The 25,669-nt window shown below is 47.0% G+C and overlaps 4 protein-coding genes across 6 annotated transcripts; 2 read left to right on the top strand and 2 right to left on the bottom strand.

Moving 5' to 3' along the window:
- Positions 1-28: 28 nt before the first annotated feature.
- Positions 29-6,446, bottom strand: gek (serine/threonine-protein kinase gek). The gene is made up of 11 exons (XM_017238761.3): positions 6,297-6,446; positions 5,358-5,576; positions 5,026-5,297; positions 2,049-4,964; positions 1,713-1,989; positions 1,226-1,654; positions 953-1,159; positions 701-886; positions 544-637; positions 294-490; positions 29-220 (listed from the first exon to the last, which is right to left on the bottom strand). Exons 1-11 carry the CDS (start codon positions 6,322-6,324, stop codon positions 120-122), a joined length of 4,926 nt encoding a protein of 1,641 aa, XP_017094250.2. The 5' UTR covers positions 6,325-6,446; the 3' UTR covers positions 29-119.
- A 255-nt stretch (positions 6,447-6,701) lies between these two features.
- On the top strand, positions 6,702-14,634 carry enok (enoki mushroom). The gene is made up of 5 exons (XM_017238808.3): positions 6,702-6,907; positions 7,434-8,302; positions 8,357-8,446; positions 8,507-13,277; positions 13,342-14,634. The coding sequence occupies exons 2-5, from the start codon at positions 7,440-7,442 to the stop codon at positions 14,536-14,538; spliced, it is 6,921 nt and encodes a 2,306-aa protein (XP_017094297.2). The 5' UTR covers positions 6,702-6,907; positions 7,434-7,439; the 3' UTR covers positions 14,539-14,634.
- A 1,226-nt stretch (positions 14,635-15,860) lies between these two features.
- On the bottom strand, positions 15,861-22,149 carry LOC108123594 (helicase ARIP4). Of its 3 annotated transcripts, none has more exons than XM_070278408.1 (8): positions 22,011-22,149; positions 18,922-21,297; positions 18,266-18,858; positions 18,007-18,205; positions 17,254-17,950; positions 17,088-17,199; positions 16,797-17,030; positions 15,861-16,742 (listed from the first exon to the last, which is right to left on the bottom strand). In XM_070278408.1, coding segments are annotated over exons 1-8 (4,950 nt in total). In that variant the 5' UTR covers positions 22,013-22,149; the 3' UTR covers positions 15,861-16,005. The 3 variants fall into 3 exon arrangements, with proteins under 3 accessions (XP_070134509.1, XP_017094325.2, XP_070134510.1); XM_017238836.3 differs by having other exon boundaries at positions 21,929-22,114; XM_070278409.1 differs by having other exon boundaries at positions 17,088-17,196; positions 21,929-22,114.
- LOC108123407 (beta-1,4-glucuronyltransferase 1) lies at positions 22,111-25,164 on the top strand. The gene is made up of 5 exons (XM_017238531.3): positions 22,111-22,185; positions 22,545-22,680; positions 22,740-23,734; positions 23,791-23,944; positions 24,000-25,164. The coding sequence occupies exons 3-5, from the start codon at positions 22,944-22,946 to the stop codon at positions 24,222-24,224; spliced, it is 1,170 nt and encodes a 389-aa protein (XP_017094020.2). The 5' UTR covers positions 22,111-22,185; positions 22,545-22,680; positions 22,740-22,943; the 3' UTR covers positions 24,225-25,164.
- The last annotated feature ends 505 nt before the right edge of the window (positions 25,165-25,669 follow it).

Below are 25,669 nucleotides of genomic sequence, written 5' to 3'. Positions count from 1 at the left end.
ATGTATTAAATAAAGAGACGCATTTAAATTGATATTCGAGAAATTAAATATGTTTATTACAAACAGTTATCTTAAAAAATCGAGTAAATTACACATGTGTAGAGATTTTCTGACTGAAATTATTCGTTATTGCTTAAGCCGTCCATGAAGGACGATGCCATTGGACTGGGCGTTCGAGAGATTATATTATCGTTTCCATAATCATCAGAGTTTCCATCCACTGAAAAAAATCCAACAGATCAAGATCTTATCAATATCTGGATGGGATTGAATAAAATGCCAATGGTACTTGCCTTGTTCTAGAAAATTTGATTTTCTAGTCTGGGGTATGGAACTCAGAGAATGTATTATTGGACTGCAGGCTTGGTCGGCTGTTTCGAGAGTGGTTGGTAGGTCTAGGAGTCGTTGATTTTGAATGCCATCGCCGGGGCCCATATGCGAGATGTGGTTGAAGTTAGTCGGTGCCGATATCATCTTTGATCTACGATCGCTGCAATGGATGATTAGACTATCTATTAGCTTTTAGTTTGATGGCTGACCTACCTTTTGATTGTTTTATTAATCTCTCTTATAGAAAATCTCCTCTTAATATTTGGAAGACCCTTTCGAGTTCCGTCTCGACATTGCAGAAGGCCCTCTGCAAGAAAAACAAAGAATTAGTTGCCAAGAATTTCCAATTCGGCCAAAGATCTTCACGTACTTGTGTGAATATTGGACAGGTAAACAATCAAGGGGGTGTCATTGACGGAAGACAACACCACATTGCCCAGATTATTCAGTGGAAGTGATTGCTTCAGACCGATGGACTGCACCCACTCAGCGGTCTGGGTATTGAATATATCCAAGTGTGTGTCCGAGAACACCAGCAAATGGCCATCACAAAAGGCTAATGGATAAACAAAGAGTGTTAATAAACACCAGCCGGCAATATAATTTAATGATATAAACTCACTTATATATGTGGGAAAGGCGGGATACATTATTTCCCTGTCCCGGGACTTGCGTCCCTGCAAGTCCACGTATATGGCCAGTGTTTGGAATACCAGCAAATACTCCCCAAAGTTACCACCGCTGGGACAAAGAATTTCAATAACCCGAACAGCATCCACTCCGGAGTAATTCAAAAATGCACATAGCTGGTTTTCAGGATGAACCAAAGCTGTTCCGAAAGAAGGCAACCATGTTAGTCTGAAAGCTTTATAATTTGAAGAGTAATACTACTTACACATAGCAGTCGCTTCGCCTCGCAAAAAGTAGGCAGTGAAGCCACTTTGATGGGCCACAACCAGTCGCATATCGGATAGAATCTGCAGATGCTGGGCCATGTAGCCGATGGTGAATTCGCAAGTCTTCTGGTGCCTTGTGCGCGTTCTGTTGATCTCGTAGACTACGATTTGTGTGTGGTTATTGGGCCGCTTCAACGCGATAATGAAGGAGTAGACAATGTTGGGGAACCGGCGGATTATTCCAGTGCAAGCCGATATGCAGTTCTTCGAGTCGACCACCTTGATCCACTCGACGTCACTAGCCTCTAATGCTCTTATGGGCAGCAGGCGCAAGTTTCGCTGCTTGCCGCACAAGATAACGAGAATTTGTTCCTCTTCAATATACCACAACTGAAGGATCTTCTTGCTCTCCCCAATACGAGCGATTTCTGTGGAGGAACATATCTTAGTTATGTGGTTTACAAGTCTGGGAATTATTGTCCTTACCGTATTGATCTAAATTAATGTAGTACAAGCCGTCTTCGGTGCCCAGAAGAATCTGATTTGGATAGATGATGACAGAACACAAAGCGTTTCGTATCAAGGACAACGTATTGTCCAGAATCTCATTGACTTTAAAAATAGCAGTATTTGGTAAGCTGTTTCGTTTCAATATTCGATGTAACTCCCCCAGGGCAATGACCCATTTCGACTTTTCCGATTCGTTGTCGGCCAGCATCAGAGTATTCAACGACAGACCTCCGTCAATTAGCGCAGTTTTTATCTGAAAAACATGAGGATATTTAGGGAAAAACATTTATTTAAAAACCTTCATAAACTTACCTTGAAAATACATGGCACATCTTTCTTGGCGGCATGAATGACATCACTCTCCCGCACACTGCCCACCGAGAATTCGGGATCCCTCATGTCCAGCACCTGGGACACACTCACACTGGGCAGGGCGCAGCGGTCGGGCGAGATGTCGTAGAGGAACAGCTTGAAATCGCACACCACCACAAACTGGCGTATCCAGCCCCGTTTTATGACCCCAGACTTGGGCACCTTCACATAGCCCTCGTAAGCAGTGCCAATACCCCGGGTAGGATCGATGCCCAGTGGTCGCTTGGTCTGGTCCATGGGCACGGGGCAGGTTGTCGGTACCTTCTGACAGCAGATGGTGTGGCAGGCAAAGCCACAGATCTCGCACACCACTCCCTGTCGCGTCAGTCCCACCATCAGGGAGGTGCAGTGGTTGCACTTAGTCGGGCTGCTGAAAGTCCGCACCAGAAACTGATGGATCGATGTATGCCCGGTGCTCACTTTCTTCTGAGATTCCTTCAGGGACATAATGTCGCTATCATCCGCTCGAGATAAGTCGCTGACGGAGACCTCTTTCATGGAGGCGTTTTCCTTGCTGTTTTTGCCGGAAAACTTCGGCTCGTAGTTGAAGAGCATACCAGAGTTTCCGGACTGGAAGAAGTTTGGGGTGTAGTTGTCGCCCGATTCGTTGCCGAAGCTCTCGCCAGAATCTATGACCTCAGACGTTTTTGACATGTCCCGGAAGAAGGCACTGCTGAGGCCGTGATGCGTGGACTTGTTCAGGAACGACTCGGAATACTCGAGGCCTCCCTTTTGCAGATCCCGCAGCTCGGTCTCCTTCTTCTGGAAGTCGTGGAGAATGGAGTCGTAGCGCTTCTTGTAGTCCCGCACCTCCTTCTGAGTGGAAATGAGGTCCGACCGGGTTTGGCTCAGTTCATCGGATATCATCGCTTTGGCTTGGATCTCCCTTTGCAGAGCGCTCTGCAGGTTCAGCAGCTCCATCTTGTCCAGTTTCTGCGATCGTCGATTTCGCCAGTTTTTATTGTCTACTCCGTTGTTATTGAAGGTGCCAACGTGCTTCAGATACTCCAGCTCCTCGGTCATTTTGGTGGCCAGAGCCTGCAAGTAGCCGCGGGCGTCCTTCTCATCGGACACCCATTGGATGATCTCCGCCATCTGCCGCTCCCACTGGTTGATGGCTTCGCGCTTCATCCTCAACTCCTTGAAGATTTCATCGTCCTCCGCCTGCAGTTCTTTAAGGCTCTTCGACTTGAGATTCACCTCCGAACTTAGTCGCTGCTTCTCCTCAAACCAAGACGACTTCTCCAGGTCGTGCTGCTTCTTCAATTCCAAGAGGGTTTCTGCCGAGTCCGTAATGGATTCCAGCTGTGTGAACTTGAGCCTTTCCTGTGTCTGCTGCAGCTCCTTGGACAGTTCCACGTTCGAGCTCTCCAAGTCACCGAGTTGTGCGCGCAGAGTATCCAATTCCATGTTGTGGCGCGTCTGCTGGTGGCTCAGCTTTTCCGTGAACTGCAGTTCCATTCGCTCGATCTCGTACGACGACATGTCCGAGGAAATGCTTAGCGGCATGGTGGTCTCCAGGCTGGAGGAGCCTTTCCTCAGCTCCAGCTGCAGTTGTCGGCAGCACTCTTCGGCGTGTTCCCGCAGCTTTTTCTCCTTGGATGCCTCGATCACGGCGTCCTCTATGTGCAGCTCCAGCTCCCGTCGGGTTTTGTCCGATTTTCTCAGCTCGTTCCGCAGGCTGTCGTTCTTCTGCATAGCTCCGTCCAGCTCCTCTTCCTTGTCGCGGACCTGGCGAGAGAGCTTCTGCTTTTGGTTGCGCAGTTCCGACAGCTTCTCGGTGACCTCAGAGTACTCCATCATGGCTATGTTGCGCTGGGAAATGGCGTCTTGCAGCTCCGCGTCCTGCGTTTTAAGTCTCTCGAAGATCTCGTTGTGCTGCTTGGTTAGTTCTAGTTTTTCCTGCTTGAAGGCAGCTATTTGTTCAGATAGCGACTTGAGCTGCTTCTCCTGAGCGGAGTCGACGGAAGCCTCCGAGTTGTTACTCGGTATGTTGGCCTGCTGTGGACTGCTCACAGTGTCCAGAGTATCGCCGAATCCGGAACTGTTCTTTTTCGAGTCCGAGGGAGAGCTGCTGCTGAGGGAGAAGGTGAAGCCAATGAAGGGCAAGTGGAATCCCGAGAAGGCGGGATTGGCAGAGGGAGGAATAGAGTCCGTTAACCGGACATCGTTGTCGTCGACGTCAAAGTTGGAAGTGTCAGTGGGACTGGACACTTCCGGCACATATGGCGCAGGCCCCAGCCTAATATTTTTCCAGTCGATGCCCACAAACCAGGGGTGATCCATAAAGTCCTGGATTCCGTTCTGGCCAAGGCGGTTCTCAGGTATACAAATCAGCTTGCACAGCAAGTCCTGAGATGTCTCCGATACCTTGTAGTTAATGGTCTCCTGCGTCGGCAGATTGAAGCAGTTCTGATGATTCATGATCTTGCCATAGGTCTCCACCAAGCTCTCCGCGTAAAACGGAGTCTCTCCGTACAGCATCTCGTACATGCACACTCCCAGGGACCACCAATCGCACTCCGTTCCATACCGCCCCTTCCCGTCCTCCATGGCCCGCAATATTTCCGGGGAAATGTAGTCTGGTGTGCCGACAGCCACGTTTGACTGGACAGTGCCATCCTTTTCCAGTCGGAGGCAGGAACCAAAGTCCGCTAGCCGCACATGGCCGCGCTTATCGAGCAGGACGTTGTCCGGCTTGATGTCCCTGTGAACGTACTTGATCTGGTGAATACTGTTGATGGCCAGAATCATCTCGGTGATGTAAAACTTGGCCATATCCTCCGGTAGCTTGTCTTCGAATTTACTCAACAAGGTAAGGAGATCCCCGCCGCAGTAGTAGTCCATGACAAGGTACTGGATTGAAGGAAAAGTATTTAATTAAATGGAAAACTGAAGTGAGAAGCATTCTACTCACCAGATTAATATTGTCTTGAAAGGCGTAGTGTAAATTGGTTATCCACTGCCGGTCGCCAAAGACCAGCACATCCCGCTCCTCCCGAAAACAGGCTGTCTCGGCCCGCTTCAACATCTCCCACTTGTTCAGGATCTTCATGGCGTAGACCTTTTCGGTGGATATCATCTGGACGACGCAGACTTCTCCGAAGGCACCTCGCCCGATAATTTTGAGTATATCAAAATCATCTCGGCTTAGACGGAGTTTTCGTACAATTTGCACGAAAGGCTTGGCTGGAAGATTGGGGTTTCAAATACGTTGCATAACAGGGGATATAATTCATAATTATTTACATAGTTTAAGAAAATCTGAGACTCCTTTCTCCCTTCGCAGGGATGAGTTACTGCATTCATCATATAGGACTACGAAAGTGTCCAACAGATAGTCGAGGGAGAACTGATGTCCTTCCGTGTCCTCCCCGAACTCGGCTGCCCATTTTTGATCGCTCGATATGTCGCTTAAAATATATTTCAGAAATGTGAGCCTTTTTTTGCAGCTGCCAGTCGTAACATCTGCAAAGACAGTTTGGAGCGGTGTTTAGAAATCAGTCTCGATAAAAAGATAAGACTCTCCAAGACGGATTGGCCTCCTTTAACTAAGAAGCAAATTGTTGTTTTAACACGAAACACACACTAACCGACACCGTGTTTGAGCCCCATAACAATGCCGCACCCACGGCCGAATCGCAATCACCTGGCTCCTTCCAACGCAAAAATGTGGCTCGGGGGGGCGGGCGCAGAAATTCAGCTCAAACGGGGAGGTTATATGCTTTGTTAAAATGGCTAAAAACTCGATGACCCAAAATAGAAAATAGTCTTTTTTTTTTTTGCCGATTCACTTCAACTTTCCGCCCGGGAAGGCCACTCGTTTCCAGTTTCTTTTTGGACACCATTACCATTGTTTAATTCAACTCGGTTTGGGCCAATTCAGTCCGAGACATTTCGATTTTTCAAATATGTATGCGGCATATTACATACGAGCGGCGCCGACCCCCCGTCCAGGAGAATATTAAATATATAGCCACACACACACACATACGGATCTAAGCGTAGGCACATAGTATATATGTATAGTATATTTGTTTGTTCTTCCGCATATTTATAAATAAATAATTGTTTATATGGATATGTATGTACATATCTTGGTCTGTGCAAAAAACAAATGCGTCAATAAACTCATTAATTCAACACTTCGGTTATCACTATGGGGAGGCGGCGTTTTGTAAACATTACCACTGAATTCGGAAGATTCGTAATCCATTGTGAGTGCTTAATTTTAGGACTAAATCATATTTATTCACAAATGGTGCAGCAAATATTTTTCCCCAATAATGTGTGAGACCCCCCTTTCCAAATATGTACAAGTCGCCCTGTGTTTATTAATGTGCTCTAGTCACCCTGTGTTCAATTAGTTTCGATATATTTTATCTTACGGATCGCACGACTATATTTCACAGATATAATAACTTACATTGTTAGATAAAAAAGATGAAAATATATATTTGTTTTATATAGATAGTACTACTTATTACTAATATTAATATCAGTTATTTAATTTAAAATATCGTCCTGAAAACCGTGCTTCTTGTGCCATTCCGCTCGTTCCCAACCACCAACCATTGCAGAAATATCGCGCGTTTTGTTGTGGCGTCGTGTAGATAGAGCCATAATAAAGCCTTCTAATACTCGGTAGATCAAACTTTATTGCAAAATTAATATTTGTTATTGTTCGCAACCAATAAATGCACCCAGATGCGTTTAGAGCCGATCTGCTGATGCGGACTTGAGATACATTCACTTGGAATACATCCGCCATTACTCTCACGCCAGTTCCGAATACAAATGTATGTACATATTAGCATACTCGCCTGCATATGTATCTAAATAATGTGTATGCTGTGGTAGTGAATAGTTTTGCCAAGCGGATATGTGTATATAAAAAATATGCAACTACTTTGCGTGTTGAAGCAAGAAAAAGTTCGATTTGTTTGTTTGTTTAAGAAATGTGATTCTTGAAAGTGGAAACCGTCCCACCTCAGACCCGAACGTCTACTGAGGAAGGCTCCCGTCTAATATTGGCAAAGTGGAATCAAATTCTCACAGCCTACTATAAATTCTAGGCTGCAACTCAAGCGTATGAAGAATTATTTCGAAAGTCCATAAACACCACGCCTAGATATAAGATACGAACTTCTCAGATACTTTCGTCTGCGGCCAAAGCACAAAAATTGAGATTAGAACTATTTGGGCAACGTGTATCTTAAAAAATTGGACACGGTCCGCATAGAACAATGTGTATTCGTGGAATATAAGAAAATATGATATCCTTTTATAGAACTTTTGGAAATTAAAGTTTCTTATTTGTTTCAGTAAACCATGATGAGGGAGTCGGCCCACGATATAAGCATGGACACGTGGAAACAGTGGATTCTCGAGGCCATATCCAAAATCCGATCCCAGAAGCAGAGGCCCTCCGTTCAGAGGATCTGCCAGGCCATCGGCACCCACCACAAGTTCCACGAGGACATCGTCGCCGAGAAGCTGGAGAAGGCCGTTGAGTCGGGGGCTGTGATCAAGGTGTACAACAAGGGATTGCACTCCTACAAGGCGCCAATGGCCAAGCGGCGCATAAAAGTGGACAAGAACACCAACCTGTACAAAATGGTGGCCAAGGCGGTCCATGATTTGGGCGAGTGCGAGGGCTCCACCATCAAGAGCATTGAGAACTATATTCAGAAGTTCAACTGCATCGATCTGTCGCCCAATGTCGACTTCAAAGCCGTAATAAAGGCCTCCATCAAAAAGGCAGTGGACGCTGGGTTTCTGATTCAAGAAGGAAAGCTCTACAAGAAGGGTAAATCCCTGACATCTCCTCGAAAATGTGCCCCGGCCGCTGATGTGGTCATTAAGGGCGAAGACTCCTGCACCCATTGTTCGGGAAACGCTCAGAAGAACCTGAACGGCATTCCGGAGCCGCTGAGCTCCTGCAAGCAGTGCGGAATATCCCTGCACACAACATGCGCCAACATAGCCGGCAAATGCAAGTCACAGTCCTATGTGCTGCTTTACATGCTCGTCACCAAAGGCACCATCTGGGAGTGCCAGAACTGCGCCGACTGTGTGGTCTGCAAGATGCGCAACCGCGGACCCTGCCTGCTGCAGTGTTTCGTGTGCAAGGATCACTTTCACTTGACGTGTCTCGATACCATACCGGACAAGAAGCCCAAGCATCCATATAGGTATGTTTTTATGATATGGATTTGTGATCCAAACTAATCTTTCCTCTTCCCCAGATGCAAGTCGTGCTCAAAACAGAATATAGACACTTCAAAACTCATCAAGAGAGACAATTCAAGAATTAAAATGGAAATGGGAAATGACAGGTGAGGTTTCTAAAAATTTAATTAAAATAGATTTTTTTAAAGAGAAAATTATATTTTCAGGGGGACTCCATCGGAGAGATATGCACCCAATAAGCGTCAACTCATCAAAAAGGAGGGCAACAGTGAGAGTCCATCGACCTCAAAACTTTGCGTCTATAATGACGGCAACGGCCAGAGGAGGAAAGCTGCAGCGGGCTTGAACTCACGGAAATCGGCAGCCAGTGAAGATCAGTACGAGTTCCCAAGCAAGCAGAAGAGAACACAGGTATTACAGGGAGGCTACCTTGCCAGCCAAGAGAACCGAAAGCGCACTTTCTCGGATCTCTCGTCGTCCAGTTCGTCGAGCGAAAGCGAAGACGATGACGACGAGGACGACGACAGGAACAGGGGCGACAATGATCAAGATGAGAGCACCTCCTCGGACTCGTGTACTTCGTCCAGTTCCGACTCGGATTCCAGTGAGAGTTCCAGCGACAGTTCGGAATGCGATGACGAGAATGACGAGGAGGACTACGACACCGATCGCAGCACCCTGAAGGGCAAGATATTCGCAAACGAAAAGCAGAGCTGTGCCAAGCTAGCCGCCAACCGGGGCCTCAGCTCGCCAGACCCCAATGAGGCTGGTAGTAAGTACTGGGGGTTTGCTGCCGTGGCAAAAAACCCCATTGATATATTTGTCAAGTCCAAGAATAATACAAACAATAAAAGCATGAGCTACACCAAGCCCCAGACGGAGTCATATTCCACGTCGCCAGCTGCCAGTCGGGCACAAAAGAGCGCCCCCGTTACTTCGACTCCCGACAAGAGCACTGCTACTCCAGCTACTGGAGGCATGACCATACGGCGACAGAATGCCAATGGCCAGAAGAAGAAGATTATTCCACTGAAGAGCATGCCGCTGCAGGCAGGCACAACGTACGAAAAGGGCGACGATGACATTCCGTACCTCACTGAGGAGACAGTCATGAAGGTGCAAATGCTGGAGGAAATTGAACGCTGCCGGGAGGCCAAGAGCGACGCCGATCCCTCGGAGAAGCCCGAAACGAATCCGGACGAAGATTTGGAAAACATGAAGCGTGCCAATCCCTTCGAAAATCAGCCATTGCCGCCGGGCGTGACTGCAACGGATGTGGAGCTGTATCAGGAGATTCTCCACAAGGCAGTCGTTCAAATGTCCAACAACCACATCGAGAAGGTGAACGATGTGAATCAGAAGCCAGGGCAGAACACTCAAAGCCCCAAGTCGATACAGATCGGCAAGTGGGACATCGAAACCTGGTACTCGAGCCCTTTTCCCCAGGAGTACGCCAGGCTGGTGAAGCTGTTCCTGTGCGAGTTCTGCCTGAAGTATACGAAGAGTCGCTCGGTGCTGGACAGGCATCAGAACAAGTGCATTTGGAAGCAGCCGCCGGGCACTGAGATATTCCGCCAGGGGAACATTTCGGTCTTCGAGGTCGATGGAAACGTGAACAAGATCTATTGCCAGAACTTGTGCCTCCTGGCCAAGTTTTTTCTCGACCACAAGACCCTGTACTACGACGTAGAGCCCTTTCTCTTCTATATCCTGACCAAGAACGATCAGAGCGGTTGCCATCTGGTTGGCTACTTTTCGAAGGAGAAGCACTGCACCCAAAAGTACAATGTGTCCTGCATTCTTACCATGCCCCAGTACCAGAGGCAGGGCTACGGCAGGTTCCTCATCGACTTTAGTTACCTGCTGAGCCGCGAAGAGGGCCAGCTGGGAACACCCGAGAAGCCGCTCTCAGACTTGGGCCGCCTCTCCTACTTCTCGTACTGGAAGTCGGTGGTGCTGGAGTACTTGTACAAGAACCGCAACCAGAAGAAGATCACATTCAAGGACATTGCCATCAAGACCGGGCTGGCCATATCCGACATAGCCCTGGCCTTTGAGCTCCTCAACTTTATAAAGTTGCGGAAGAACGACGGAGACATCCGGTATCAGATAAATGTTAGAATCGACTGGAAGAAGGTGGCACTGCATCACAACAAGATGGCCAACAGCAAGTCGCGCATCCTCATAGAGCCCGACTGCCTGCGGTGGAGCCCGCTCCTCTCGGCTTCGAAGTTGCCCAACATCATCAAGCCAATTTCCAACCGGGAGTACCTCAACAACCAAACGGAAAACAGTTTTGATTGTAACGATTCCAAGGAGGAAGCCAAACTGGGGCCAAAGCAGAACTCCACCACCAGTCCCAAGATAAGCCAGGACTCCAGTGAGGTGCTTGCCAAGAACCCGAGCTCCGAACGATTGGCAGAGGAAAGGGAGAACCATCGGAAGCGCGCCTTCCCGGAGGACTTCTTAAGGTCCGCTTCGAATGAGTCGAAAAAAGCCAAGCCGAATCCGGTTCAGCTGGCCAATGAGTTTCATGACCAGTCTCTGGGTGAGCAGTCCGATTCCTCAGACTGCAAGTCCTCCAAGGAGCTCTCCGAGCATCTGACCAAGCGGGCCCAGCGACTAGCCAAGCGCAACGATGTGATTCCGCATACCAACAAACGGAAGCACTTCGATCGCACCCAGGAGAGCAGTCCTTGTGATCCCAATCCGAATGTGTCAAATGCATCCGAAACTGCAGACAAGGAGACCACTCCTAAGCCGGAGGAATCCGCTTCTAATACTGAGGTCCGGAAAAGTGTGACCGAAAAGGAGCATGTGGATAAGCCGGTGAATATTGTGCCCAAGTTGAGGGGAAAACAGTCCAATGGCAAGCGCTCGGAGGACATGCAATTCCATGGATGTAAGCCCGCAGCAGAGCCGGCCGACACTGCGACCATCAGTCCCGCCAAGGAACCGGCCAAGGAGTCCCCAAAAGAGAGCCCAGTAAAAGAGTCTTCAAAAAATGACGGTGAAGCCAGCAGCAAGACTGAGCAAGTCCTCGATGCTGTGGCCAAGAAAACCAAGAAGACCGTCTTTCCAGACGTCTCCTATACTTCCGATGAAGTCAAATACAGTAGCCCTGAGAAGCAGGACTCCACTGTCCCAGAGGCCATCCAACCAGTGAAGGAGGTTGAGATGAGGGAGCTTAAACCACTGGAGGCGCCGGATAACAAACCGAAACCCAAGAGCCCCGAAAAGCCCCAAGCCGAAAAGGTGGAGGCCACGGTCGCTGCTCCAACCACACAGCCACAGCCCTCAGTTGTTCCAGTAGCCACTCCGAAAACGGAGAACCTCAGTCCCCAGTCCGTGGAGGAGAAGAAAATCGAGCCGGATTTGAACTATTTGAAGAAATCCCCGGACTCTGCCGCATTCACGGCTCAGAAGCCACCTGCCGAGATGGCCCAGCAACATGCCACAAATCCTGTTCAGGATGAAACTCCTAAGGAAACGGTTCCTGTTAAAATAAATGAAGTTCTTCAAAAGCCGACCGAGAGTGAGGAGGTGAAGAAGACCGAGGCTCCTCCGCAAAATCCGCAAGTGATCCACACCGATGTTCCTAATGTTCCTGTGGAGCTGCCAAGGCAGCAGATGCCTCCAAAGGAAAAGATTACACCGGAGAAAACGGAGTCTGCTTCCGCTTTCAAAGATGCTACTGACATCAAGGACAAAATGTTGAAGAAACAACAACCGGAGGTCCCGGTAGTGAAGCCCGAACTCAACCCAGGCGAAAGGAAGATGGAGACTCCAAAAATGAAGATGGCTCCGGAAAAGGCACTTGTTAAGTCGGATCAGCTGGTGCAGGTTAAGGAGGAGGAGAAGCCAAACACGCGAACACCGGCACCAGTTCATCCTCATCGCGAGAAGATTCAATTGAAGGGCAACGAGCACGCCCAGTTGCAGAACTCGATCCAGTCCCAGTTCCCCATCAACCAGATGCCCAACTACCATCACTCTTCGCAGTACTGGCAGTGGGGGGACTACTACGGCTACAATCTGTCCCATCTGGACCCCGCCTCGCAGAAGGGGCAGAAGCAGTTCCACAAGGACCTGGCCACGACCATGGCCTACACGCACAACTTTACCCAGAATCTGTACCAGTCCGCGAATCTGGTCATGCAGCATGCCCACCACCAGATGCACCAGACCAAGGAGAAGCACAAGGTTGAGCGCAAGGCCAGTGGCAACTCCAGCAAGAAGGAGGAGCAGCTGAAGGTCAGCAACGTGGTCAGCACGGCGCGCGAGGATGCCCACGTCCAGCACTGCAACGAGTATGCGGCCAACAACCAGGCTGCCATCTACAATCCCAAGTGCGCCACCCAGCAGAAGCAGACCCAGCAGATGAAGTCCCTGGCCAATGCCCAGAACTCGGTGGGGCGGCAGGGCAATGCCGAGTCGGCGGTCCTACATCCCAACTCTGTGAATCCTCAGGCTGGAGCAGTGGCGGCCAAGCAGAAATCAGAGCACGGAGTGAGCTCCGCTGCCGGGAAGCTCAACAAGATTGGCCACCAGAACATCCATGCCACTGCTGCGCAGCATGCGAATCTGCAAGTGGCCAGCGGCCAGGCGGACGTCAATCCCAATCTCGTATACAGCTCGGAGTCCACCTCGAACGCGGCGATGCAGCACTATGACTGCGGGATCAGTGCGCAGATCAACATAGACTCGCCGGCGAATATTGGAACTGCGATTGCCCACGGGTCCCAGGAAATCGCTGCTGCCTCGAATGTCCATATGCACCAGCCGCACCGCCAGTTCTCGGACTGCTCCATGCAGAACCAGCCGGCCACCACGCCCATGCACATGTCCATCCAGAACTCGCATATCCAGCAGCAGAACAACTTGAACATGAATCTGGTGGCGACCGAGGGGTCGCCCAACATCAATCTTCTGAACAATCCCCAGCACCAGCATCAGAGTAGGAAGCTGAATGCTCAGGTTAGTTTATTTAGGTGCTCTATCCTTAGTATCCCTTTACTTAATCCTTTTTGTTGTCCTCCAGGCTGACATCGCCGTCAGTTCCCCGACACCATCACATCGAGCCACCACGCCCAAGCAGATACGCAGCGGCAACGCCTCCCAGCAACGCGACGCGAAGAACCCAGCTTCGGCGACGACAACCACGAATGCCCACCACCAGATTCCACAGGGCGGGGCCTCGGCGAACATTTCCAAGTCGCACCAGGAGTCTCTGCACAATCTGCAGTTCTCCCAGCACGGCCATCAGCAGAACATGCAACCCATTGACTATGTGCCGATTCCGCAGATCAGCCAAAACTTCTCGGCCAATCCATCGAACTACGACATTGTCGGAATCCAGCAGAGGATGTCGCTGAACAGCTCCGTGCACTCTCTGGCCAACAGCCATCAGCGCATCGAGCAGCCGGCATCGGCGTGTGCAGTGAATAACTTTTATTTGCAAAACAATATGCCCGCTTCGGAGAACTCTCCTCGGGTTCCCGTCTCCAGTTCGCTGGGTGGTCCGTCACCGGCGGGCAACAACGACCAACGGCAGACTGCTGGCCAGGAAACCATATCGGCGTCTAACAGCGCTGGAGCCACAGCTGCGTTGGCCGGAAATCTGTGCAGCTTGTCCAAGCTGCAGCAGCTCACCAACTGCTTGGAGACGCAGCCATGTAATACGTCGCCGGGGGCTCAGGTTAATCTGGCGCCCTCGCCCCACCATCCCATTCCACCCAACTCGATGACGCCGCCCCCCCATCTGCTGATGCAGAACCGAAACATTTCGACGCCGCCCAACATGCTGCAGACACAGGTGGCGCCGTTGCAGTATCACAAGTACTACTCGGGAAATATGAACATTACACCGATAACTTCTGCCCAGAACACGAGCAGGAACCCCACTCGGAATACACCCTCGGCACCTGTGCAGCACACATCGGCGCCCATGGGCGGCAGCAACAACAATCGCACCACCGCCAATGTCCACATCAGCCCGAATCTGATGGCTCCCTATGGGGCAATCAATAGCTATAGGATGTCGCCACAACAGTCACCGCCGACCGGTAGCTACAGCTCAGGCACCGAGTACACCAACTCACAGATCCCAATGCAGATGATGAACATGCAATCTCAGTACCCGGATGCCTGTGTCCTGCAGCGGGCCACACCCTCCAATCCGATGTATCCCCCCACGTATTCCCCCTACTTACCCCTTAACAGTTCTATTCGCAGATAATAGATACGCACATTTTATATGTTATTGTATTGACTATGATTTGTATATGAATGTGTGCTGTAAATAAATATATATGACGTCAATTCATAAATATAATAGAAGTTATTATTTAGTAGATGGTTCTAAATGGGAGTATAACCTCTAAGAGGGGAGTAGAGGAATCTGAATAGAAATATAACCTCTAAGAGGGGAGTAGATGGGTCTAAATGGAAATATAACCTCTAAGAGTGGAGTAGAGGGTTCTGAATAGAACCTCTAAGAGTGGATTAGAGGGTTCTAAATGCAAATAGAACCTCTAAGAGGGTAGTAGATGGTTCTAAATGGGAGTATAAGATCTAAGAGTGTATTAGAGGGTTCTGAATAGAAATAGAACCTCTAAGAGGGGAGTAGAGGGTTCGGAATAGAAATAGAACCTCTAAGAGGGAAGTAAATGGTTATAAATGGAAATAGAACCTCTAAGAGGGGAGTAGAGGGTTCTGAATAGAAATAGAACCTCTAAGAAGGGAGTAGATGGTTCTAAATGGAAATATAACCTCCAGTAATGGAGGATCATAATGAAAACAGAGTACCACCGTCTTGTTTAATACTTTTACTTTATTTCTTAAAACTAACATTGTTTAATCAAAGCTTGTGAATTATTTCGAATGTGCTATTATCTAGACTAATGTCAATGTTTTTTTCTTTTTGTTTTTTTAGTTAATCTTTTCCATATCGGGATAAAATACACCCGTAACCAAAAAAAGAGACCAATTTCCGAATGTTATTCCGAGAGAGGGGTTTTTTTTCTATTTGTGGACTTCTAAATTAAATACAGCTGGGTGGTAGAAGGATTACTTAAAACGTAGTTTACGAGCTATGAATATTTATTTATTTAGATTTCGTTTATTTCTTTCCAGAATCGAAACTAATAACCTAAACGTAATTCATAATGCGTTTAAACTTTAAAAAGAGAATTCACTATATTATTATTAAAATAAATAAATTAATTGGAAATTAGCGGTAAGGAATAAAGGCCGAGCTCTGTTTGTCCAGTTAAGGAAACAACTAAACCACAAGTTGGTAAACAATTACTAGGAAGGATGAGTCTTCCACAAGGACATCATTCTCAAAATAGAAATATCATAAGTATAGGAAGCATTGTGTGGTTTATTGATCAAGTCGATGATCCTTTTAATTGTCTAGTTTAATGATGATTTCTTTATACTTGTGTTCTTAATTAAAATATCATAAATACAATTTTAAAATTAACAGGCGCTCTTTGAGTACATTTTGAAATGTAAAAAAAATGCAAAAGCAATCAACATTTTTCTATACATTTTATAAAAAAAGGGGGTTAATAATCAATAAACAAATAACCCACATAAGAGGATTAAATACGTGCAAGTCTGAGTATATTTGAGCTCGATAGAGTGGCTTCGCCCTTAACTGGACACCTGGAGATATTGGACCATAGTCTATTTACAGTCGCTATTGCGACGACCATTCGTTTATGGGGTAAGTACTACCGAGGTACGATGGCTGTCGAATAGGCTCGTTTGACGCTGGTGCATTCACCACCGAACTCCAGGGTTGTCGGGGAAAAACATTCGAATTCACGTACGATGAGGGGGCAGCACCTATATAGCCCGAGGGCGGATGCAGATTGGAATGGTACGGTGTGAAGTTCAGGTTTCCGTAGGAGCTATAGTTGTTAAGGTGATAGCCGGAAGCCGGTGGCGTGGGCTTGTGCTTATTGTCGTAATAGTCGTAATATTGGGGCGGATACGAGTGCTGAAATGGCTTGGGCTGGAAGTAGGAGCTCTCCGCCGCTGCTTCGCTGTTAGGAGCTACCGGATGTTGACCCGGTAGTGGCACATTGGGCTGAATACTATTGGAGTTGTTGTAACTTTCTGGATTCTGATGTTTGTATCCTTGCGGTGGCGGTTGTGGAGGTGGTTGCTGCTGCTGCTGGGATTGTTGCTGTTGCTGCTGCGGCGGTGGCTGTTGCTGCTGCTGCGACGTCTGTGGATAGTTCAAGTCGCAAGGCATCTGATGTGGATTTGATGGATTTCCTAAAGTACTATTTGGTTGCGTTTGAGTGTTATAATGTTGGAGATTTTCTGCAGGCTTCTTATCCTTCGAAGGCATTTCTGAGCGGCCAGTTTGCGGTTCTTTAGTATTCACGATATGTGGTTCGTCGTCGCCAGTCAGATCTTTAACATTATCTACAAAAAACACACGTTAATGTCTTTAAAAAATGTTCAAGTCCAGATTCTTACCAGGTTCTGGCGTTGGGGGCTTTGCCGTATCGGTGTCGCAGTCGGATGTTATGTCAATCACATCATCCTTGTTTGTTTTCTCGGCTTCAGTTTTGGCTGTGGTCCTTATAGCTATAATCTTTCCACTGTCCAGTTGCATGTATATGCCTTTAGTTGACTTCAAGACCATAACCCTTTGGCCTGCCTTCAGTATGATGTTGGCCTTATCGGCCGAATTGGTGGGAATGACAACATCTAAAAAATAGCAACATTTTAATATCTAAACCCTGTAGGTGTGGTGTGGGAGCATACCAAGGGGTAGGGTCATTTCCTGAGCCGTCATGCCTTGCCTTTGCCAGACATCAGCTGGAATCCAGCGAGTGGTGCGTCCTCCACTCGAAACTGCGGTGTTGGGCCTTACCTGCTGGAGGATAAATATTCAGTTTATGCTATAAACTAAAGTTTAAATATATCTTACCGGGTTAATGGGCTTAGTGATTACAGTACCATCGTTGTTAACAATTTTGTAATGCATTTTGGCGGGAGCGTAGGTGAACCTTTGATTGACGGACGCCTTCTTTTCCAGTTCATAGCTACGGTGGGCCTGTCTCTTCTCGGCCTGTGACAGCTTTCTGTCTTTCTGGTCTACCAACAGGCTTTCGTGCAGGAAGGGCTCCTTCGTCACACAATGCCTATGCAGATCGAGTATGATATTGATTATGGAGTCGGCATGAACGATGTTGGCAGGGGCTTCTTCTTTCTCCTTCTTAACTGCCAACTCCGAGGTGCCGTTTTGTGCTTTGGAATCCTCAGATGACTCGTCTTTCTCGTCAGGTGGCTTGTTGGGCTCCTCAGTCGATTTATTTGGCCCATTTGGAGATGAAGCATTCTCCTCGGCCGACAACTTGGTTTTCTCATCTGCTGGCGAGCTGGGCTTGCTCGATTTACTAGAATCATCAGCAACTTTGTCGCGATCCTCCGCCGTTTCTTCATCTGAGTCGTAGTCGTGACACAGATTCGTGATATCCTTCATGGAAAGATGAGCCTCGGGATTACATTCATCGACGATGCGATCGGACATCCCCTGCTTTTTGATTTGTCTGTCGTAGATCTTCTTCTCTAAGCATTTATCCATTACAATTCTATATACAAAGCACGGCTTAGTTTGGCCATATCTGAAAACAAACAGGTTCGTTATATGGTAATACTGCTCTTTGAGGAATCGACTCACCTATATATCCTATATACAGCCTGTGTATCGTGGCAAGGGTTCCAACTGGCGTCGAATATAATAACACGGTTCGCCCCCGTCAGGTTGATTCCCAGTGAGCCCGCTCTTGTTGATATTAAAAACAGCTTAACGTTAGTATTTGCATTGAACTCATTGACTAGCCTTTCCCTTTCTTGCGAGGAGGTCGAGCCATCCAATCCTGTAAACAGAACAGATCTCTATTAATCAGAATAATTTTGAGAGATTTTTGTGTACTCACGAAAGTATGAAACATTTCGGGTCCAAAATTGGTTGCTACCAGGAACGTAACTAGATTTTAGATATCCTTCGAGTAAATTTAAGGTTAATAAACTTTGGCTAAACAACAATATACGATCTCCTAAATGCATGCTCTCCTTCAGAATACAGAAGAATATCTCCATCTTGGGCGAGTTCGATATCAGGCCGGAGACGTAGTTCTTCATTAGGTCGACGGCCCACGAGCAAGAGAACTCGTCGTTGCGCTTACTCTTCAGCAGCTTTTTAAACGGTTCTGCTACAGCGTTCTTAACACCCGTGGCGCTCCACTCACTTGGCTTATTGGTATTGCACTCATTGTCGATTTGATTGGTGGAACAGACGGACGGTTGGATGTTCGTCTCGACGGTTTTTATTTCATTTGTGTCCAGATCCACGATCTCCGAAGATCCGGTAATACTCTCAAAGTTGTTCGCCATTGACGTATCCGTCTGCTTGACTTCGACACACCCCGGCTTGGGCAGGATACTGGAATCCATCCAGTAGTTGTTCTTGCTTTCAGAGCTGAACGAGCCGTAACCAAGGGGTTCTGTTTTTTCCTCGTAGAAATTGGGACTAAATTTCAGGAAGAAATGACAAGTTTATTAAAAAATTAGAGTCATCTAATAGATTACCTACCTTTTGTTTAAATATTTTGCATTCAGATCGGATGTCGGCAAACTGAACAAGGTTTGATTCTCGGCTTTGGGCATGGTGTCGAGGGTGTGGACCGGCTCTCCGGCTCCGTTTGGTTTCTTCTCCGCAACAGGCGAAGCTATGTTGATGGAAGGATCTGGAGTGGGCTCGACGGTCGGAGTGGGCGTGCCCTTGGGCAGCTCTTCGTCGATCTCTAAATCTAAATCAGTCTCACATTTTTTCAGAAAGTTATAAAGAACATCTGGATGGTTCCAGATTTTGCAACAAACGGCGAAAGCTTTGAGGGGATTGGGAAAGGCCTTTGTGCGCACCACGTCTGTCATGAAGGTATCGTAGAGCTTTCGCTGGAAGGCCGTCATACGAACCAGGATGACGTATTCGTACTTTTGTGGCAGAGTGCTCTGCAGAACAGTGTGCGAACGTCGCTGAACGAAACCCAGGAGAAGCGAGTGTAGAACGTGTGCTCGGTAGCGCATGAGCTTGATATCGTCCGGCGTGGAGTCGACACACTGACCGTTCTGGATGGGCCGCTCGAACATGTTGCAGAACTCCGTTCGGGTGCCAAGATAGTTGGGCCGCACAAAGTCTACCATGCACCAGTACTCCAGGAGATTGTTCTGCAGCGGATAGCCGGTGAGGACGATGCGACGACGTGTTCTGATCTGCTTCAGGGCCAGGGAGATTCCGGCATGCGAGTTTTTGATGCGATGCCCCTCGTCACAGATGACAAGATCGGGCCCCGGCTTGACCAGAGCTTCGAACACAACGTTCATGAGATCACTGCTGGAATCCATACCGTCCGGCCGTACGATGCTGCCCTTGCGCTTCCGTGTTTTCACCAGCTTCAGTGCCAGCAAGCGGAAGAGCTCGTAGCCAATCAGGAGAACTCCCCCCTCGTGCACCCAGTTTAGGATCACCTTCGCGCGTGCCGTCAGGGTTTTCTGCTGGTCGTTTAGGACATAAATGTCAAAGTTACGCGGGCGAACGTTGCTGTCGGAGGAGTAGCGTGGAATCCACATGTTGAACTCACTGAGCCAGTTCTGTAGCGTGTTGATCGGCATCACGCAGAGTACCGTCTTCGCCGAGGTGTGCCTCAGGAAGATATCACAGAAGGAAACCACCTGCAACGTCTTTCCCAGGCCCATCGAGTGGGCTAGGATGCAGCCGAAGCCGCTCGACTTGTTGTACCTCCGTGTGGACTCAATTATGTTGTCATACAGAAACCTCACGCCACCGATCTGATGCGGCTTTATCACCTTCGCAATCTGGGGAGCCAGAAAGAGGGTCTCTTCGCCGTCAGGGTGGGCCATGTTGACCACCACCTGCCCGTTCTCGTCGGGCACGTTGTACGCATCTTTGACATGCATGCCGCTGTTGGTGGCATCGTCCCCGATCAGGTCTTCGTCGTCGTCCTCTTCCTCCTCCTCCGACAGTAGTATGCAGTCATCGTCGGAGCTGTCGTCGATGGTAACTACTTCGCTTGGCTGCTCGACGCTGGCCTCCTTGTGGAGGACATCATCGATGCTGCCGCTTAAGCTGCTGTGACTGTTGCTGTTGGATTCGTCGCACGTGTCCGAGACGATCTCCTCTTCGGGGAATTCGACAGGCGGAGGATGCTCGGCCACGTTGCTTCCCACTGAGCAGCTCTCGATGCCCTCGCTCTCGTCCAACTGCAGAATTCGGAAGAACTGTTTGTGCACCACCTGCTTTTGAATTTCACGCATTGACTTCTGTTGGCCAGCAACTCGAGCCAAGCGCTCCGACTCCTCACGCTGGGCGGCCAACGTGTTGGTGTCCAGGTTGTTCTCGTTCATCACATCCCGAATGTTCTTCCGGAGGTGGTTGTTCTTCTTCTCCTCGGCCGCCGTCAGACCGATCTTCTTGCTAGCTGTCTGCTCATCCGCCGCCGCAGCGTTCTTTCGCTTGTGGCCATAGTGAGGTACTGCTGGTGCATTTGGGTTCTTGATCGCAGGCTCCACAGGCACAACCATATGATTGGGATCAATCGGGGCTGTGTGAATATGCGCGCTATCCGGGCCATAATCTGGCATCTTAGGCGGTTGAAGGTTGGCTGCAGCTACGAGTCCATCGATGGGCGTCTTAGGCGGATGAAGGTTGGCTGGAGCTACGAGTCCATCGATGGGCATCTTAGGCGGTTGAAGGTTGGCGGCAGCTACGAGTCCATCGATGGGATTTGTGGGGGGCGGATTGTGGAAATACCTCCTCGGATCGTCCGGATACATCATCGAGGTGTGGAACTCGTTAACATTGGGCCATACCTCTGGCTTCTGTAGTCTTTGGTCAACACCATAATTGGGATTTGGATTGGGATCCTCCATATTCGTCTGTGACGTATCCCTGTGAATGATGACACACATTAAATATCTTTAAGTATTTTTAAGGGTATATTGGAGAGATATTCCATTCATCGTAATATCACTTAGAGGGGAAAACCCATGACCACAACCTAAACTTCTTTGGGAACTGGGTAAATTCCTGACTGTTGACACTTATCAGAATCACCCCCACATGCACATATGTATATACGCACTTACACACCAGTGTAATGCTCGTCTGACCCTTAATTGCTTCGACGAATCGTGATACGCACTTAATGGCACCTGCTTGCACCTTTCTCGATTTAACATAACGATCTTGGCCTTACATCAGACGACCCAGAAGAATATTTGCCTACTAATTGCCTTTTACAATGTACACATCTCTCAGAGTACACATACTCGGATATCCAAGTACATACAGAAATCGTAACCGGGCCGGAGTTTCAAACTAAACCTTATTCTTAAATTGGGGTTCATCACTTTTCCAGACTTCTTGAGAGTCGGGATTAGACCGAAACCATCGGGAATACCCCAGAGATAAACGCAAATACTAATTTAATTATATATGCACACTTGGGGACGTGATTTTTCTCTATAATTGCATGCAGGGATTTGAGGTTTATCATTTTTCAATCACATCTCATACATACATTGTGCATGCAGCCGGCTACTTTATTTTTTTTAAGATTTTAAAATTAACAACACAGGCTCTTAATTATTGTTATTTCATACATATGGATGTTTTTTCTGTATGCTCGATTGGAAGGTTCACTTCGATTGGTGTTCGATTTTGAGATTCTCAGTTGGCCATTTCCGACACTTGCAATTCCGTTGGCAAGTCACTAAACTCCGTTTTATATTAATTAAAAATGTTATTTCCGATTTATTAGCTCGCTGTTTTCAACATGTATATTTGTATAAAATGTAGTGTTTTTTGTTCAAAAAAGTGTTAGGCAACGTTAAAGAGTGGCGTTTTTCCCATTTGCTTGGACAGTATTTAACAACGATCCACAGGGGCACGAATTGAATTTTATCGGGTTTTAAACTAAACTAGTTTTAAATATATTAATATAGCTCTTTAACTGTAAATAATAATTAAAATTCTTCAAAATAAAGAATCAAAAATTTAAATATTTGAAAACTTTTTTTTTTATAAATTATCGAAAAGGCATTTGTTCGTTTTGAGTTTTTAGAATATATGAATTTCCTTAAATTTAATTTGAAATAATTTATTACCTTTAACGAATTTTTCATTTCAATTATAAGGATCCCTTATACATTTACATTTCAAGGAATGCGGTCACACTGCAAGGACCTCTACAATTTAACGTACAAAAGCTATACGGTTGTGTTTTCCTGTTAATCTTTTCGTTTTGTGATACTCGTATTGCTCGATATAATGGTAAGTTCAGATCCTGATAATCTGATCCTTTTGGAGTCCTTAATACCGTTACATTTCAGTGCCACATATCAAACTGCAGTTCCCTAAAGATTGCCCTGGCCTTCTTGTCCGTAAACATATTTTGGCTTTTCAAGGTGTATCCTCCGGCAGGTGACGGACCTGCTAAATGCCCTACCCCAGAGTCATCTTCCCGGCCAGCAGTCCCGCCAGATTGTCCCTAGCATCCGGATATTGCATATGCACTCCTGCAGCCGCTGAATAATATGGATGGCTTGGGAGTCCTTAACAATACTGCCACCATGGCATTCCATGACGTCGACTTGAGCTTTGGACGCTGGGACAACCAGCAGCTTTACAGGATCAAGGACTTTGCCTTGCTGGGTGAGCAGTATGCAGACTCTTCGGAGGCGAATTTTGTTTGCCTCGCCACACAGACTTCGGTGGAGCGGCTGAATTCTCTGCCTCAGGTGTCTGCCAATTGGCAGGGAAAGATGTCAGTGGCCCTGTTTGCCGCCGGCCACGAGGAGTTCATTGTCCTTCAGTACTTTGTTACCTATATGCGCTTGTGCTTTGCCAACATCCGAGAGAATGCAACCTTTCACATACTCACGCCCCGGGATTACGAAAAGTTGCCTAGGGTGGAGGCCGTGCCATACAATATTAAAGGGAAATTTGACTGTCAGTATCCCGACAGAACCATGAAGGCCTTGCTGAAGTTCCGCACGCTAAAGACTTTGCAGTGGCGACAACGGAATACCTATCCCCAGAATCACATGAGAAACTTGGCACGCAAGGGCTGTCAGACGAAGTACGTCTTTCTCACGGACATCGACATCGTTCCCAGTACCAATAGTGTGCCGCAACTGAACCACTTTTTCCGAACAGCAAACTGTTCCAAAAGCTGCGCCTATGTTATTCCCACTTTTGAGATAGATGTCCGAGCCACGTTTCCCCGCTCCAAGAGTGGCTTGCTGAGATTGATAAAGAAAGGCTTGGCAAGGCCCTTTCATGAGAAAGTCTTCATTTACAACCAGTACGCCACGAACTTTTCCAAGTAAGTGGGGACAATTATAGGAAAAATGTATTAGTTGCTAAAAACGTTTCTTTCAGATGGTTGTCCACCAATCCAAATGAAACAGAGGTCTCTGTAAGCCATATCGTTACCAATTTTGAGTTCCTCTACGAGCCATTTTATGTGGCAGTCGATAATGTACCAGCACATGACGAAAGATTTCTTGGCTATGGATTTACCAGAAACTCTCAAGTAAGTAGTTCTTGTATTCTTTGAAAAACTGTAACTAATGCTTAGTCCACCTTAGGTTTATGAGATGCATATAGCTGGCTATCAGTTCTATGTCCTGTCGCCTGTTTTCACTGGCCACTGGGGTCTCCAGAGGAAGCAGGCTCGACCTGCTTGGAGGGAGCAGCAGAACAATGCCAATCGGAGAAAATTTGACGTTTTCAAAAGCGAAATATTTGTGCGATATAAGAACGACCCACGTCTTCTGCTAAAGGCCAAGAAGAATCAGATTATAGTTAAATAAATAACTGAATGTGAAGTTCAAACTACTCACAGTACAATTAGGAAATTGGAACTAATTTAAGTAAAAAGAGTGTAAAATTATAGGTGTCGTATTTAGATTTTTTATTTGCAATCGTGACAAAAACTATGTATCTATCGCCAGTTCACTTATTTAAGATGGGTGGAGAAACAAAACATGAAATTGGCGGAGACAAAAGATCAAATCGCTTTATTCAATACTCCTAATTATAGAAGAATATCAACTGGATATTGTGTATAAATAAAACGCTAATACCGCTAACGAGAATAGTGTAAAATATAAAGTTGAACATGGCTTGTTTCTGTTTGTGTAGATTATCCTTTTTGCTTATAATTGTGTTGTCCTGGAATTCAACAGTTAATGTGAGCTAAAGGAATACTATATTCTCTGGGAATATACCTACATATATAATAATTCAATATTTAGAGTTGGAATCAACCGTATGATTACGTAATGGTTGCTGTAAACAATTATCCTGAGAGATTATTCAAGACTGATCTGAAACTCATTGGCCGAGAAAAAGCTATTAACGGTACGATTGAGATCGTAGAGGATATTCCTAATGAAATATTCTGCTCCGTGAATGTGTATTCGGATGCTGGCACGGGTGGATTCAAGCTTATGCCATTGGAGGTGCCGTCAATGCCGATCTGCGACGCGATCCAACTTTACTACGAAAGATTTTTTGAGGGATCTCTAAAACCAGGAGTAAACACAGACTGGGACTTGGAGGGCGGAACCGTTTGTCCGATACCCAAGGGTAAATACTACATAAAAAAAATTCTGCTCGACAGCTCGGGTTGGGTCGTTTCCCTTCCCCGAGGTCTTATCAAGGTGAAACTTAATATTTTGGACAAAGAAGAGTTTGTTGGCGGAATAGAGTATGTTTTGGAGATCAAGGACAAGATTTTTTGACATGAAAATAAATTACTTGTTTGAACAAGGGATTTTATCATTTAGTCGGGTCGGATAAATTACTGACTATTATTTCCGTTGTTCTAGATGTAAGATATATAATATTTTTTTTGTATAAATACCGCAGATAATCTGCAAATAGTGCAAAACAGTTCGTTTTAAAATGTCGGTATTGAATCTATTTAAAATCGCGCTATTTGTTGATGGTTTTTGGATCAGGATTCTTTCTGTGGAAGTGAGTGCATGTGGTATTGGTCCTTGACGACCTCTAAATATCCTTTTCCAATGCCTATAGAGCTGGCGTCAGTCCTACGAGTATTTTAATATCGGAATGATCAATTATCCTGGCAAACTGGTTGTCCCCAATTTTAAGCTTGTGGGTCGTGAGCGATTGATTAACGGTACGATTGAACTCCTCAAGGATCTTGATGACACGTATCAGATTTCGGTAGAAATTTCCTCAGACGCTAATGGAGCTGGGTACAAGCAGTTGCCCTTGGAGGTTTCACCGA

Source organism: Drosophila bipectinata, chromosome 2R, assembly GCF_030179905.1.
Source record: "Drosophila bipectinata strain 14024-0381.07 chromosome 2R, DbipHiC1v2, whole genome shotgun sequence".
Taxonomy (NCBI): Eukaryota; Metazoa; Arthropoda; class Insecta; order Diptera; family Drosophilidae; genus Drosophila; species Drosophila bipectinata.
This window is presented reverse-complemented; position numbering and strand designations above follow the sequence as displayed.

Coding starts and splice junctions, on each gene's coding strand:
- gek (XM_017238761.3), bottom strand. CDS start 6,324: ATGGATTACGAATCTTCCGAATTCAGTG. Junction 4,965..5,025: donor TTCAAGACAATATTAATCTG/GTGAGTAGAATG, acceptor CCTTCAATCCAG/TACCTTGTCATGGACTACTA. Junction 887..952: donor CGCCTTTCCCACATATATAA/GTGAGTTTATAT, acceptor TTTATCCATTAG/CCTTTTGTGATGGCCATTTG.
- enok (XM_017238808.3), top strand. CDS start 7,440: ATGATGAGGGAGTCGGCCCACGATATAAGCATGGACACGTGGAAACAG. Junction 8,303..8,356: donor AAGCCCAAGCATCCATATAG/GTATGTTTTTAT, acceptor CCTCTTCCCCAG/ATGCAAGTCGTGCTCAAAAC. Junction 8,447..8,506: donor ATGGAAATGGGAAATGACAG/GTGAGGTTTCTA, acceptor TTATATTTTCAG/GGGGACTCCATCGGAGAGAT.
- LOC108123594 (XM_070278408.1), bottom strand. Junction 18,206..18,265: donor CCGAAATGTTTCATACTTTC/GTGAGTACACAA, acceptor TTCTGTTTACAG/GATTGGATGGCTCGACCTCC. Junction 17,200..17,253: donor TCACTAAGCCCATTAACCCG/GTAAGATATATT, acceptor TTTATCCTCCAG/CAGGTAAGGCCCAACACCGC.
- LOC108123407 (XM_017238531.3), top strand. CDS start 22,944: ATGGATGGCTTGGGAGTCCTTAACAATACTGCCACCATGGCATTCCAT. Junction 23,735..23,790: donor TACGCCACGAACTTTTCCAA/GTAAGTGGGGAC, acceptor CGTTTCTTTCAG/ATGGTTGTCCACCAATCCAA. Junction 23,945..23,999: donor GATTTACCAGAAACTCTCAA/GTAAGTAGTTCT, acceptor AGTCCACCTTAG/GTTTATGAGATGCATATAGC.